The sequence below is a fragment of the Perca flavescens genome, chromosome 3 (assembly GCF_004354835.1).
Source record: "Perca flavescens isolate YP-PL-M2 chromosome 3, PFLA_1.0, whole genome shotgun sequence".
In the NCBI taxonomy this organism is placed as follows: domain Eukaryota; kingdom Metazoa; phylum Chordata; class Actinopteri; order Perciformes; family Percidae; genus Perca; species Perca flavescens.
The window spans coordinates 5,926,501-5,941,274 of record NC_041333.1 but is presented as its reverse complement, the minus strand read 5'-3'; the positions used below and the strand labels follow the sequence as shown (position 1 = coordinate 5,941,274).

At 41.5% G+C, this 14,774-nt stretch overlaps 1 protein-coding gene across 1 annotated transcript in view; it reads left to right on the top strand.

Annotated features, from left to right (window-relative positions):
* fat3a (FAT atypical cadherin 3a) overlaps positions 1–14,774 on the top strand; it is a 217,489-nt gene that overhangs the window by 150,986 nt on the left and 51,729 nt on the right. The window contains exons 8-11 of the mRNA XM_028573344.1: positions 1,369–1,644; positions 7,207–7,417; positions 7,536–10,264; positions 10,398–11,769. Of these exons, the coding sequence (XP_028429145.1) occupies positions 1,369–1,644; positions 7,207–7,417; positions 7,536–10,264; positions 10,398–11,769 (4,588 nt within the window). The remainder of the gene's footprint in view (positions 1–1,368; positions 1,645–7,206; positions 7,418–7,535; positions 10,265–10,397; positions 11,770–14,774) is intronic.

Here is a 14,774-nt window from a genome sequence, read left to right as displayed (position 1 = left end):
GGGCACTTTGACTGTCAACCTTGTTGTTAAAGGACAACCCGATCACATCCTGAGCTACAGCCGCCCAATAAGCAAGCAGAATTGATTTGATAATAAAGCACTGACACAGCCTCTGAAAAGAGCGCAGAGTGGAAAGGCCGATGTACTGATTGTTCCACCCTCATTTAATTGCACTAAATGCTATATATATATATATATATAGTAATCAATGGCTAAATTTGTGCATTTACTGTTTTCTCATACTGCTACAGCCCAGTTTCACCTCAGGAACTGATCAAATGATCACGTTGATTTCCAGCCTTTCTGCCTCTCCTCCTGTCTTTTCCTGACTCCAGCTGAGCTTCATCACCAGTCATCTGTGACTCAGGAACTTTCCATGAGTCATGACACAAACCAACCACAAACACGCTGCATGACTTCTCTGCAGTCTGTACCATGGCACACATTCAACTGGGTTCATTATTTCAATATGTACCTAATTCCAATGACACAAAACATAGTCATGTACAGTGTTATGAGTAGTGTTGTCAGACATCTTGCATTTCTTAACACCATTCATTCACTGTATGTGTCAAAGTTGACCTGCACATGAAAGCATCATAGGAATTGACATTGCCTCTGCAGCGAATACACTAATGCTGCAATCCCATTGCATAAATTGATTTTGATCAGAAATGTGAACTTTTCAAAAAGGATAAATAAGTAAAACTAGGCTTTATGTCCCTCTGGAGATAATATAGCTCAGCCCTCAAGGGCTTATACAGCAAGGAACTGGTCAAACTGGGCTGTTTTAACAGTATGACGGACCAAACAAAAGCACCAACCTGATAAACCGGCTTCATCCGGTTGTTTCCTGCTACTCTACAGACATATAAGCACCCACTTTGCCACATCTGACCTCAGCCATTGTTGCTGCAATAATAATGGCTAGGAGATTCATAGACTACACTCAACACGTCCCTTCACTTATGTACTCCTGGAAAGTTTTCAGTCAGATGACAGAAAAATTAAGTTCCTGAGAACTGATTCTCCAACCCTATCTCCTATAAAATACTTTCATATAATCTGCATTAGCAAAAGTGTTTTATAAGAAATGCAAAATGAGGAGGAAATGTTTATATTCAACATATCTGCAAAATGTTCACTGCCAACATAACATGTTCATACTAAAAAGCTCACCTGGTAGAGTGTTGCTCCATGTAGGCTGAGTCCTTTGCAGCAGCCTGGGTTCCAATCTGACCTGCGGCCCTTTGCTGCGTGTTAAAAAAGAAATTCCTCAAAATATCTGCAACTCTGCTTGACAAACTACTCTGTGCATCCAGGGCAGGGTAATAGAACTAATTTAATGATGTCCCTCCTGTGTTCCAGGTTCACATCATTGTTATGGACAACAACGACAATGCTCCCATCTTCTCCCAACCAACCTATGATGTCACTATTTCTGAAGACACACCATCTGACACTGAGGTGGTCCAGGTTCTGGCGTTGGACCGTGATGAGCACCACCGGTTGACCTACTCTCTGCAGAGCTCCATTGACCCCAGCAGCATGCGTCTGTTCCGCATCCACCCCACCCTGGGCACCATCTACACCACCCAGAGGCTGGACCATGAGGCCTGTGCCCAGCACATCCTCACCGTCATTGTAAGTATATGTCACAGTCTCTGCCAATTATTCCATTTAGGATCTTGTGCTAACAGCTGGGTTTTCACTGAGGGGGCCAGTTTTGTCTGCATTGTTGTGTTAAATGACTTATAGTCTTATCATTTAGTACCTTTTTATTCATCTTTCTGACGGTTTCCAGACTCGTAATAGCAACAGGCAATTATAGCTGCCAGCTATAATTACTTGTAATACTGCAGAATAAGGGTATGATGGCACACAAAATCTTCAACGAGCACGAGCGGTGTCATCACTCTGCTGCTGCAACTCTGTTGTGTAAGTTTTCCATACTAACTTAGAACACTAATAACGTTACCGCTGGCAAAATACCTTCACTAATTAAATCCATACTTTAACATGACTTTAGATGCGATTTAACGTGTCAAGCATCTACGCCTGTTTGGAAATGTACAGTATACATCTGCTGCAGTGTTAAATAACTCTTCTTTACACACACACCACTAGCTTGAGTTGGTCTTTGTACTTGGTCCGGTTCAGATGGTTGATTAAAGCTATAGTGTGTAGTTTCTGTAATTAATTAAATAATGACAATGAAACTGTCGGCGCGTACACATGATAGAAGCCTTTCATTACTGCACACCGCACCCCCCTCCTCCACACAGTTGCTAATAGCCTAGGAGGACACGGAGGATTAAAAAAAAACATGATGGACTCTTCAGAAGAGGTGATTATTTTCACTCAAGTTTCTGCGCAGGAAAGTGACCGGACACCACAATCTTCTGGACATAGCCATACTGAGAAATACAGAGTTTTGTGGAGCTGATAGCCTTAATTAGCTTTGTAGCAATTCATTTGGCAATGGCTTGAATGTAACGGACATTCATTAATATCAAAAAGTTATGCACTAAAGCTTTAACGCAGATTTTTTTATGGCTGGAGCGATCCAGAGCTGGTTCCGACACCTTTGATTAATACATTAATCAATCTAATTGGCAGTTTCATACATCAGTGTTACATTCTGCAGCGCTATGAGTCCGTGAATGAGGCAAATATCTGTGGTTCATGACTAGATTAACTGAAATGTTCAATATAAAAATAGAATGATTTGGGCCCCAGGCAAACAGCGTCTTGCTTTACTTTCAACCCTTTGTCTTAGTGGGAATGTTGGTAGTGGCAGAAGAAGGACAAAAAATTTTTTTTTCTGAAGTAAAACTATTAAATAACGCACACTGTAAGTCCTACATACAAATGTTTACTTCAAGTAAAAGAGGGGCATTATCAGCACAGTGTATTCAGTGGCGTTTTTATATCAAAAAAATTGGTGATGCACAATTTCAAAAGATGGGCTACATACCAGTAAAACTAGAATACTTTTTATCTCCCTCTGTTAACGTATCAACAAACCGCACGGCTCCACAAAACAGACAGCGTTGTAACGTGAACACATAGCGGCAGTTGTTTAGCTGTCAATAGGTGACTGCAAGCCCGGCTACGGGCACCGCCAGACGGCGGTGCTTTTTCCTATGAGAAAAAATATAGATCTCTTAAGAGGCTCTCACTAAGTTACCCAGAGCCCCGAATGTTTTTGGTCGAACTATAAGAGGCTATCTTAGAGCTTTAGTGCGTAACTTTTTGATATTAATGAACGTCTGTTACATTCAAGCCATTGCCAAATGAGTTGATACAAAGCTAATTAAGACTATCAGCTCCACACAACTCTCTCTGGATTTCTCAGTATGTTCAGAAAATGGTGTTGTCCGGTGACTTTCCCGCGCAGAAACTCAAGTGAAGAAAATACCTTTTCTGAAGAGTTGGGATCACGGAAGGCTTGTATCATGTGGACGCGCTGACAGTTTTGTTGTCATTACTAAGAATTCCTCATGGGGGAGACAGAAACTACGCACTATAGCTTTAAAATCAAGAAACTTCATTTACCAAGGACACAGGTCAAATAGGTCTGTGGTTCTTATACTTTTAAGTGGTCAGAACAAGGTCTTTTTATTAATTTTTCATTGCAATTATAATTTCCAACAACTCCACATCTCCAGAAGAAAAATAGAACATTAAAGTTCTCAATTGTGTTTCTAAATAGTACTTTTAATTGTTTCATCAGGTTTTGAGACAGCCATGGAGGATAAAACACAAAGACATAAAGGTTAATGAATAAAGGTGGTACCATAATAAACAGAGACAGAATTCCCCTTACCCCAAACATGAACATGCCCAACTGGAACACATGGGCTGCCCTGAAACCATTCAGTATCTTCCTTTTACTGTTTAAAACAGGTCTACACCATAATGAGGAAGCGCTATTCTGCATTTTCTTAAAACTCCTTTTGTAGCTATTTTAAACTTTAATTAATGTTTAAAATCTTTCATTTTGCAGTATGGTGCAAACATAAAATACATTAAGTAGCACCAGACACTAAACAGAGCACCCATCCCAGAGTACATACATCCAAAGGGGCTCAGATCTGAGCCCAATTATGGAGCTGCGCTGGTCCACCTGAACAGCCATCGTGGAAGGAACAGCATGCCTGACAGTCCACGTGGAGTCCTCTCAGTCTGTAGCCCATCAATCGCATTTAGGATTTGAATGGCAGATAAGATTTGGTTTGGGCCAGGTCATATACAGTCATGTGAAAAAAATTAAGACACCCCATTAAATATTCAGTTATTCATTAAGAAATGTTCACATATCGATGTCTAATCTTGTTTTATTTATCTCTGGAAAAGAAAGTAATCTAATTGCAGATAAACAGCAAAAAAATAACATTGTTTTACTCATTACACAAAAGACATCAACATAAATGCATATTCTAATTGAGGAAAAAGTTAGGACACCCTACCCCCTAATACCTAGTGTTACCCCCTTTGGCTGAAATAACTTCTGTGAGACACTTCTTGTAACCCTCTACCAGTCTCTGACATCGGTCTGAGGCTGAATGCTTTAACCTGTGTGAGGTTTGAGGGGTTTCTTGCATGTACAGCCCGTTTCCAATCACCCCACAGCATCTCAACGGGATTAAGATCTGGGCTTTGACTGGACCATTCCAGGACTCTCCATTTCTTAGTTTTCAGCCAGTCCTTGGTGGATTTACTGGTATGTTTAGGGTCATTGTCATGTTGCAGGATCCAGTTCCACTTCTGCTTTAATTTTCTTACAGATGGTCTCACATTGCTCAAGCACCCTCTGATACACTGTAGAATTCATGATGCATTCTATGATGGTGAGCTGGCCAGGTCCTGCTGCAGCAAAGCATCCCCAAACCATGACACTTCCACCTCCATGCTTCACAGTTGGTATGAAGTTCTTTTCCCTGGAACGCTGTATTTGGTGTGCGCCAAACATGTCCTCTGTTCTGGTGTCCAAATAATTAAATTTTAGACCCATCTGTCCAAAGAACATTATTCCAGAAGTCCTGTTCTTTGTCTACGTTCTCTCTGGCAAACTTCAGTCTGGCCTTAGTGTTACTCTTTGAGAGTAAAGGTTTCCTCCTTGCACACCTCCCGTGAAGATTAAACTTGTGCAGTCTCTTTCTGATTGTAGAGGCATGCACTTTGACATCAACAGTCGCCAGAGCCTGCTGTAGGTTCCGTGATGACATTTTAGGGGTTTCGGAGACTTCTTTTAGCATCTTGCGGTCTGCTCTCGGGGTGAACGGCTAGACCTGGGCATGTTGGCAGTTGTTTTGAATGTCCTCCACTTGTACACTATTTTCCGGACAGTGGAATGGCTGATTTCAAACTCTTTTGAGATCTTTTTAAATCCTTTACCAGACTCATAAGCTGCAACAATCTTCTTTCTGAAGGCCTCAGACAGGTCTTTCGATCTCAGCATGGTGTTCACTCTCACGTCAACAGTCAGGAGCACACCAAACTGAATTTCTGAGGGCAAGTCTCCTTCAAAATGCCGAGTAACAATGTTCTAATCAGGTGCACCTGATCTGATACACCTGTGTGTGATTTCAGCCATTTTAAGTGGGACAAAATGTGGGGGTGTCCTAATTTATTCCTCACCAGAAATTGCATTGTTATTTTATTACCTTTTACAGAAAGTTTTAAAAAGTATTTTCTTGAGTTTTACTTGTTTAGTTATATTACTTGAATCTCTCAGTATTGTTAAAATTGATATTAAATATCCATATGTCTAAATATGTTAAAAAACACACGTTTTCATAGGGGGTCCTAATTTTTTCACATGGCTGTAGCTCCCTACGCTTCTTTGCTAGTGTTGTTAGCCGGGTCACCATCAGTTCAATGTGACCATGAAAGATTACTTTTTAGGGCTTGAGCGCTGACAGCGGCGAAGGCCCTATTGAAACTGAAGGAATTCTTCTTTTTCTGCAAATGAATCACCTTTTTGAGGGGCTTAACATACTCAAAAACTCACCAAAATTGGCGGTCGTATCAAGCCTGGTGAAAATTTACATATTTTAAGGGTTTCGAGAATAGGTGCACAAAAATGGCCTGCTAGCGCCCCCTACAAAATAAAATAAATTGAGCCCCTGCAGTACGTTTAACGTAGACTAACGCAACGTGGTACACATATGTAGCATGTCAAGACATACAAAAAAGCACATTGGACCCTTAACGCAACAGCAAGTCCGCCATTTAGAATTGAAAGTTCGAAATTTGTGCAATTTTGGCCATTTCCATATGTCGTACTTTAAGAAACTCCTCCTAGAGATTTCATCCGATCAACTTCAGATTTGGTCTGTGCCATCTAAAGACGTTAAAGATGAAAAGTTATTAAAAGAAAAACTTTTCGTCATAGGGCCTTGAACAGGAAAACAGGAAGTGGGTGTAACTTGTGTGTACATTATCCAATTGGCTGGAAACTTTTCAGGATTCATAAGAGTCCAACCTTGATGACATCTACAGGCTGATATTGGCTCAAAGTTATAGCGCCCCCTAGTGGCAACAGGAAGTAGGCCTAAAATATACTTTAACAAACTCCTCCTACAGATCTCATCCGATCAACTTAATTTGGTGTGTGCCATCTCTCAACACCTTAAAGAAAGGTGAAAAGTTATTAAAAGCAAGACTTTTCGTCAAACGGTGTGGGCGTGGCATGGCAGCCATTTTGAGTGTTTAGCGATGAATCAGAAAGTGGCTGTAACTACAGTGTACATTGTCCATTCTGAACTTTCCCATGATCAACAAGAGTCCAGGCAAGAGGACATCTAGCCAATATTGAAACAGGAAATCAGCCTTAAATCAGCCTTAAATGACATACATCATCCGATTTACATGAAAATTATAATGTGTGTTCTACCTATGATACTGAGTGGCCCCATATACTTTAACCACACATGTACTCAGGCCACGCCCACTTTCTGACTTTTGAACTGTGTAAGGTACAGTCTTGTGTGAGGTATCAATGAACTCAGCAGAGAGTTCCTTTTTGATTGGTGACGGTTTGACCCGCCCCCTATGCTTAAGCCACGCCTCTTGCTGACAGTTTGCGATGTCCGACTGTCGCGCAAATATACAGGCGCATGGAGCGGTGTAACCCCGACGTGCAAGGAGGTGCGAGGGCCCATCCAATGCTGCTTACTTTTTTTTTTTTTTTTTTCACAGGTGAAGGACCAAGAGTTTCCATACAGAAAGAACCTGGCTCGTGTGCTAATAGAAGTGGAAGATATAAACGACCATGTACCCATCTTTACCAGTGCGCTGTATGAAGGCTCAGTGTATGAATCAGCAGCAGTGGGATCAGCTGTGGTCCACGTGACTGCCCTGGACAAAGACAAAGGCGCAAATGCCGAGCTACACTATTCCATTGAAGCAGGTAGGCACCTCTGCCAACTAAATACTTGCTCTTATATGTTATAATACTGTTGTATACTCTGTAAATAATTGCCCTTAAAATAACTACCACATTGATAACATTGTTTTTGTATTTTCAGGGAACACTGGAAATGCATTCCATATTGAACCAGTTCTGGGTATCATCACTGTTGCACATGACCTGGACTTGTCCAGCATAGGCCATTATGTTCTGACTGTCAGAGTCACTGACAATGGCTCCCCACCGCTGTCTACCACCACTATAGTGCGCATTGCGGTCACCCTCTCTGACAATGCCGGCCCAAAGTTCCCTCAGCCTGAATACCAGGCTGAAATCACAGAGAATGCTGTGGTTGGGACCTCGGTCACCATAATCAGTGCAGTCAGCCAGTCCACCCTCACTTATGACATTAAGCAGGGCAATACAGATCGTGTTTTTCAGATAAATCAGTACAGTGGAGTGATTAGTACTCAAAAGCATTTAGACTACGAGACTACAGCATCATACACCTTGATAGTCCAGGCTACCAACATGGCTGGCATGGCCTCCAATGCTACTCTGTTAATCCAGTTAGTAGATGAGAATGATAACCCACCAGTTTTCCAGCAACTTCAATATCATGGCAGCATCAGCGAGGCAGCACCAGTCAACAGCGTGGTCTTAAACTCAGATGACTCACCACTCGTAATCAAGGCCACTGATGCTGACCGCAACCAAAATGCTCTGTTGGTCTACCAAATTGTTGAAGACACTGCAAAAATGTTCTTCACAGTGGACTCAGGAACTGGCTCCATCAGAACCATTACTAATCTAGACCATGAGACATTTGCCACCTTCCAGTTCCATGTTCATGTGAGGGACAGTGGCAGGCCACAGATGACGGCAGATAGTCCAACAGAAGTCACAATACAAGTGATTGACACAAATGATTCACCACCTCGTTTCACTCAGAATGCCTATGAAACAGTTCTGCTACTCCCCACCTATGTAGGAGTAGAAGCTTTGCAGGTTTCAGCCATAGACCCTGACAAAGATGTCCCTACAGAGCTTACCTACTCTCTGACTGATGGAGTACTGGAGCATTTTGCCATCAAACCTTCCAGTGGAGTCATCACAGTCAAACACAACAACTTCTCCAAAGAACGTTTCCGCTTCAGTGTTAAAGTTTCAGATGGAAAATTTTCGAGCACAGCTTTGGTGACTATTCTTGTTCGAGAAGCTCTGGACTCCGGTCTAAGCTTCACACAAACTATTTACTCTTCATCTATTCAAGAGAATGTATTAAATATTACCAAAGTGGCTGTGGTCAATGCTGTGGGAAACCGTCTCAATGAACCATTGAAATACACCTTGTTGAATGCCGGCACAAGCTTCAGAATCCGTCCAACTTCCGGTGTGATCCAAACCACAGGTATACCCTTTGACCGCGAAGAGCGCGAGTTCTATGAACTGGTTGTCGAGGCGAAAAGGGAACATGATCGTCTGCATGTGGCCAGAGTTATGGTTAGGGTCCAAGTTGAGGACATAAATGATAACACCCCTGTGTTTGTTGGACTTCCTTATTATGCAGCTGTGCAAGTAGAAGCTGAGCCAGGATCACCCATTTTCAGGGTCATGGCAGTAGATAGTGACAAAGGGATAAATGGAGAGGTTTCTTACTATCTCAAGGATGACCATGGTCACTTTGAGATCAACCGGCAGTCAGGTGGTCTCAGCCTCAAGAGGGCTTTTGAGTCTGACTTGTCCAATGTGGAATACCAGATGGTGATTTATGCCAGAGATGGTGGCTATCCACCTCTTTCATCTACTGTAGAGTTCCCCATCACAGTAGTCAACAAAGCCATGCCTGTCTTTGACAAACCATTTTATTCTGTTTCTGTGAATGAAGATGTGGCTGTGCACACACCTATCCTCGGCATCAATGCCACTAGTCCTGAAGGTCAAAACATAATCTACACTATAGTTGATGGAGACCCGTCTCTTCAGTTTGACATTGGATTTGATACTGGAGTCATAAGTGTCATCCACTCTTTGGACTACGAAGCAGCATCATCTTACCACCTGACCATCAGAGCCACAGACTATCTAACTGGTGCCCGTGCTGAGGTAGATGTAGATGTGGTTGTCCAGGATGTAAATGATAACCAGCCTATATTCCAGAAAATGTCCTACAGGGTTGTTTTGTCTGAAACAGCCATGATTGGAACTCCAGCACTTCAAGTTATTGCCACTGACAAAGACTCTGAGAAGAACAACGTTGTCCGCTACCAGATCTTCTCAGATGTGCATAACAGCACAGAATACTTTCACATTGACAGCAGCAGTGGATTAATCCTGACAGCACGTATGCTAGACCATGAACTTGTCCAGAAGTATAACTTCATCGTCAGGGCCACCGATAATGGCTTCCCACCATTGAGTAGTGAAGTATCAGTCATAGTTGTGGTGAATGACATTAACGACAATCCACCAGTTTTTAATCAGCTACTCTATGAGGCATATGTGAATGAATTAGCACCTAGGGGTCACTTCTTAACCTGTGTCCAGGCCTCAGATGCTGACAGTTCAGATTTTGACAATTTGGAATACAGTATTTTGTCAGGAAATGAAAGAATGAACTTTGTGATGGACAAAACGACAGGAATCATCACATTGTCCAGCCACCGTAAGCAAAGAATGGAGCCTGCCTACAGCCTTAATGTTTCAGTGTCTGATACGGTGTTTACCAGCACTGCACAGGTTCATGTTAAAGTGTTGGGGGCCAACCTGTATAGTCCAGTGTTTGCACAGAATATGTACGAAGCAGAGTTCAGAGAGAGTTCTGCTGTGGGAACCAAAGTAATACAAGTAAGTGCTATTGAAATTCATTAAAATAATGTTTTGCTCCCTTAAATAATTTCTCAGAAGAAAAATTGATAATATAATACTGGAATTATATAATACACGTCTGTATTGACCAATTATTTATTTTTTATTCCAGGTAAAGGCTACAGATGCAGATCCTGGAGTGTTCGGTCACATCACATATTCCTTTGTTAATGATGTGGGCAAGGACCAATTTAGCATTGATGCAAATGGTCAGATCACCACTGTAGAAAAGCTTGATCGTGAGGACCCAGCCAATAAGGACATTGTTCTGACAGTGGCAGCCCAGGACTCAGGTGGACGTGTCTCTTACTGTACAGTACAAGTTACTCTTTTGGATGATAATGATAATGTACCTTGCTTCCATGCCATAGAGTACCGAGCTTCAGTCAAATCTGATGTGGCTAAAGGTTTTTTGGTGACACAGATTCAGGCTTATGATCCTGATGATGGCATTAATGCCAAAGTGACATATTCACTGTACAGTGAGGCACATGTTCCTGTGGTAGATATTTTGGAGATAGACCCAGACAACGGTTGGATGGTGACTAAAGGCAGCTTCAGCCACTTGAGGAACTCCATATTATCCTTTTTTGTGAAGGCTATGGATGGAGGAAGTCCAGTCCGGCACTCTTTAGTGTCTGTCTACATCCATGTTCTTTCTCCAGATGCCTTCATTCCTTCCTTCAGCCAACATCAATACTTATTTAGCATGCCAGAGGACACCCCCATAGGTTCAGTCATAGGGACGGTGCGCCTCAGCACTTCTCCTGAATATGCCTCGGTGTCTGCTTCCTTTGCCCTGGTTAATGGAGAGACTGGAGAAAACAACCAAGATGGGGTGTTTGTGGTGGAAAAGGATACAGGTGTGATCAAGCTTGATAAGTCCTTGGACCATGAGGTGATAAAAGGATACCACTTCAAAGTCACTGCCACTATACAACAGGCTAAACTGGATTATGTGACTTCTGTTGATGTTGAAGTCAAAGTATTGGATCTGAATGACAACAAACCAGCGTTTGAGGCCAATTCCTATGAGGCCACAGTTATGGAGGGAACGTCAGTTGGAACCAGAATCATTCAAGTCCAAGCTCTAGACCCAGACTCAGGGGGGAATGGCCAGGTAACATACAGTCTTGGGACATTAATCCAGTCAGAAGCGGATTCAGACACGTTGGTTGGCACCTTTAGCATGGACAGCAACACAGGCTGGATCTCTACATGCAAATACCTGGACCATGAGACCAATCCATCCTACACATTCACAGTGGTGGCCTCAGACTTTGGGGAGAGTCTGTCTCTTTCCAGTACCACCACTGTGACCGTAGTGGTGTCAGACATCAATGACAACCCGCCCAGGTTCCTGGAGCAACACTATTTTGGTTCAGTTCAGGAGAGCGACCCGCCAGGTGAGGTGGTGGCTGTGCTGAACACCAGAGATGATGACAGCTCTGCCGTTAATCGTCAAGTCAGCTACCACATCACTGGTGAGTATTGCTACCGTATAGGCAGAAATGAATGCTGATATTGTATAACTCTACTACTACTGGATTTTGTCCAATTATGATTGTATTACATTCAATGCCATGTTATTCTGTTTTTTGCTTTCCAAAATATTTGTGCATGATCACTTTAGTAAAGTTAAATTTAGGGAAAGATTGTTTTTAATGCCAAGTAAACTATAGTTAATGGCTGGTTAAGGGTGGGCAACTAAAACAGTTGGTTAAGATTAGGGAAAGATCGTAAAAGGTAAATGTTAATTTCTGATTTTGACCTCCACACCCTTAAATGAGACATATTATGCAAATTTTCAGGTTCATACTTGTATATTGGGTTTCTACTAGGACATGCTTTAATTTTCTAAAAACACATTGTTTCTCATACTGTCTGTCCGTCTGAGTATACCTGCTACCCTCTGTTTGAAATGCTTGCATTCATAATTTGGACAATGGTCAGAGAACTGACTTTGCTGATTTGCTACCTGGCAAAAAGTAATAATGACTTTTGGACTTCCCAGGAGACTAAGACAGAGGACTACCATGCCAACAGTAGATAGAGAGCTAATTACGGATTTTTAATAGGAAGGAAATCCTGCCCCTAATGGCATTGTAATGAGTATCAGCCAGACAGCTAGAGTGAATGACAGACATGTGAGTGTTGTGACCTTATAGCTGACAGCTAAAGAGGAAGGAGGCAAGTATGAATGAGCTGCTGCTACAGTGTGGGAAGAGAAAGACTAAAAGATAGCGATATAGATATAGACAACATAAATGTCTGCGAAACCAAGCAAATGAGCTGTCGAGCATACTGATAAATGTGACCTTTCTCACTTCAAAGACAGAAGCACTCTATGGTACTTCACATAAAAGTGCCAAAGCAAATCACAACAGAACATAATCATTCATTCTGCTGTGACAAAAGATTGTCTCGTTTTTATTTAAAGCGATACTGATGTTGCCTGACAGAAGGGAAGATATTTGATTTTTTTAAAGAATTTTTACTTTACATTTAATTATTATCTTTGTTATCTGGGGGTGTGCACAATTTCTTCATATATTATTTTATTAACCCACTAGTCATGTCCAGTCGTTTAGCTCCAATGCCCTGATATTGTTTTTGGCGTTGTCCATGGTGACACAGACAAGATTGTTTTCAGGAAGTACTTATTTGAGACTTTTGGCCATCAGCTCTCCAGTGTGGTCCTCTGGGAAATATGACCACATAATGACTAATGACTAGCTCCCTAAACCTCTTCTTCTCTACGGTGTAAATGTAGAACATGTCTTTGCAGAAGTACCTCGTGATGGCAGACCAGATTTCCTGTTGCCTGGAATTTTTATCTTAATTATTTATATAATTCTATATTAAGGAGTGCCTCGGGCAAATATCTAATTTAATGTCTGAGGCTGTGGTTTGCCATGACTCAACTTCACTGTTCTGTTATTCTCCATCTTCTGGCTGTCCCTATACTGGCTCTCGTGGGATTTTCCCAGGTGGTAGGTTGTGTTTGAGCCTGTAGTGGGCACCAGCGTGTGGCAAACTTTGCAGAGGATGGTTTTCTGGTCCGTATCTGACTTTTTGTAGCCAAACCACAATTTAGCTACAAGCTCTTCTTGTTTTTTGTTTCAGCAGCTCTATGGTTCAGTCCAGCTTCACTTGAAAGCTTCCCACTTGAAAGGCTCAGAATGTTAAGTGGCATCGAGAGGTTTTTTGACATTACAATAGAAAGAATATAGAAAATTCATAAGACAGACATTTCTATAGTGTTTTTAAAATATATACCATTACAGAGCAAAGGCCTATTGCCAGGGTAACTAACACCACAGACCAATTCATATTGCAATCACAAGAGTGCATTTCATTTATTTTTCATAAGAAATGTTAGTATTCCATTACTTAACTGATCTAGAGTACTTGAATGAAAGGATATTGAAGCCTTATATTCACTTCATTTATTTAACATATTGCTTTTAGTATTATTACTTGTTATTTATATTACCATTTGTTTATATTAGATATCCCACAGGATATTTGAAAAATGCCGCACTTAATCTGTTAAACTTGATGTTTTTTATGAAAGCTTCAGTAATAGCGGATTTGGAAAATCCACAGAATCCTTTTTGAGACAGCTTATCCAGGAGAGAACTGGTAAACTCTGCAAGGCTCTTTCAGTCCAATCCACTTGCCAAGTCACGTTTGTGACTAATTCTTTATTTCTATTGTGGATTCATATTAATTAAAATTCACATGTATGTACATATGTTTTGATTTTCAAACTAGTTTTGAATTTGACTGTCAGTTGATGTTCCTTTGTAATTGCCACTGTTATGTAATGGTGATGTACAGCCAATCACACAATCACAAAGAGGGAGGTCACATTCAAATATAGAGACTTTTCTGTGGTCATCAAAATCAGATGGCAACATGCAAAACATTCATCTCAGAAACTGGAACAGGAATAGCACACCAAGCCACACCTGATGAGTTAGATTGTTAAAGTTTTCAAGTTTATATAAAAGTAATAAATGACTATAGTAGCTGTAACTCATTTACATTTTTTAAATGGAAATAACTGTTGTGAGGGATGCATAATGGCTTGTTTAGGACTGGAAACACTAAGTTTAGGACTTGGACTTGTTGGTCTTCATTAGGGACTCAGGACTTAAAGGTGCCGTAGGTACGATTGCGAAGATCCCGGACTTAGCCAAAATATTTGAACATCGACAACTTCTCAGTCCCTCCCCCCTTTCCTCTAAAGCCCAAAACGGTCTCCTATGCCCCTCCCCCCACAAGGGAGAATGAATATGTGTGCATAAGCAGTGATTGACACACAGTTAGACACCCCCCCTGGCCCTGATTGGTGTAAATGAACAGGGAGCTGTGGATTTTTGCAAATCACACTAGAGGCTGTAGGTGGTGCCAGAGGAGCCGTATTTCTTTTATAATTACCTGCTTCATGTAGTTCTACTCGAATATAGGGTCAGTTTCAGCA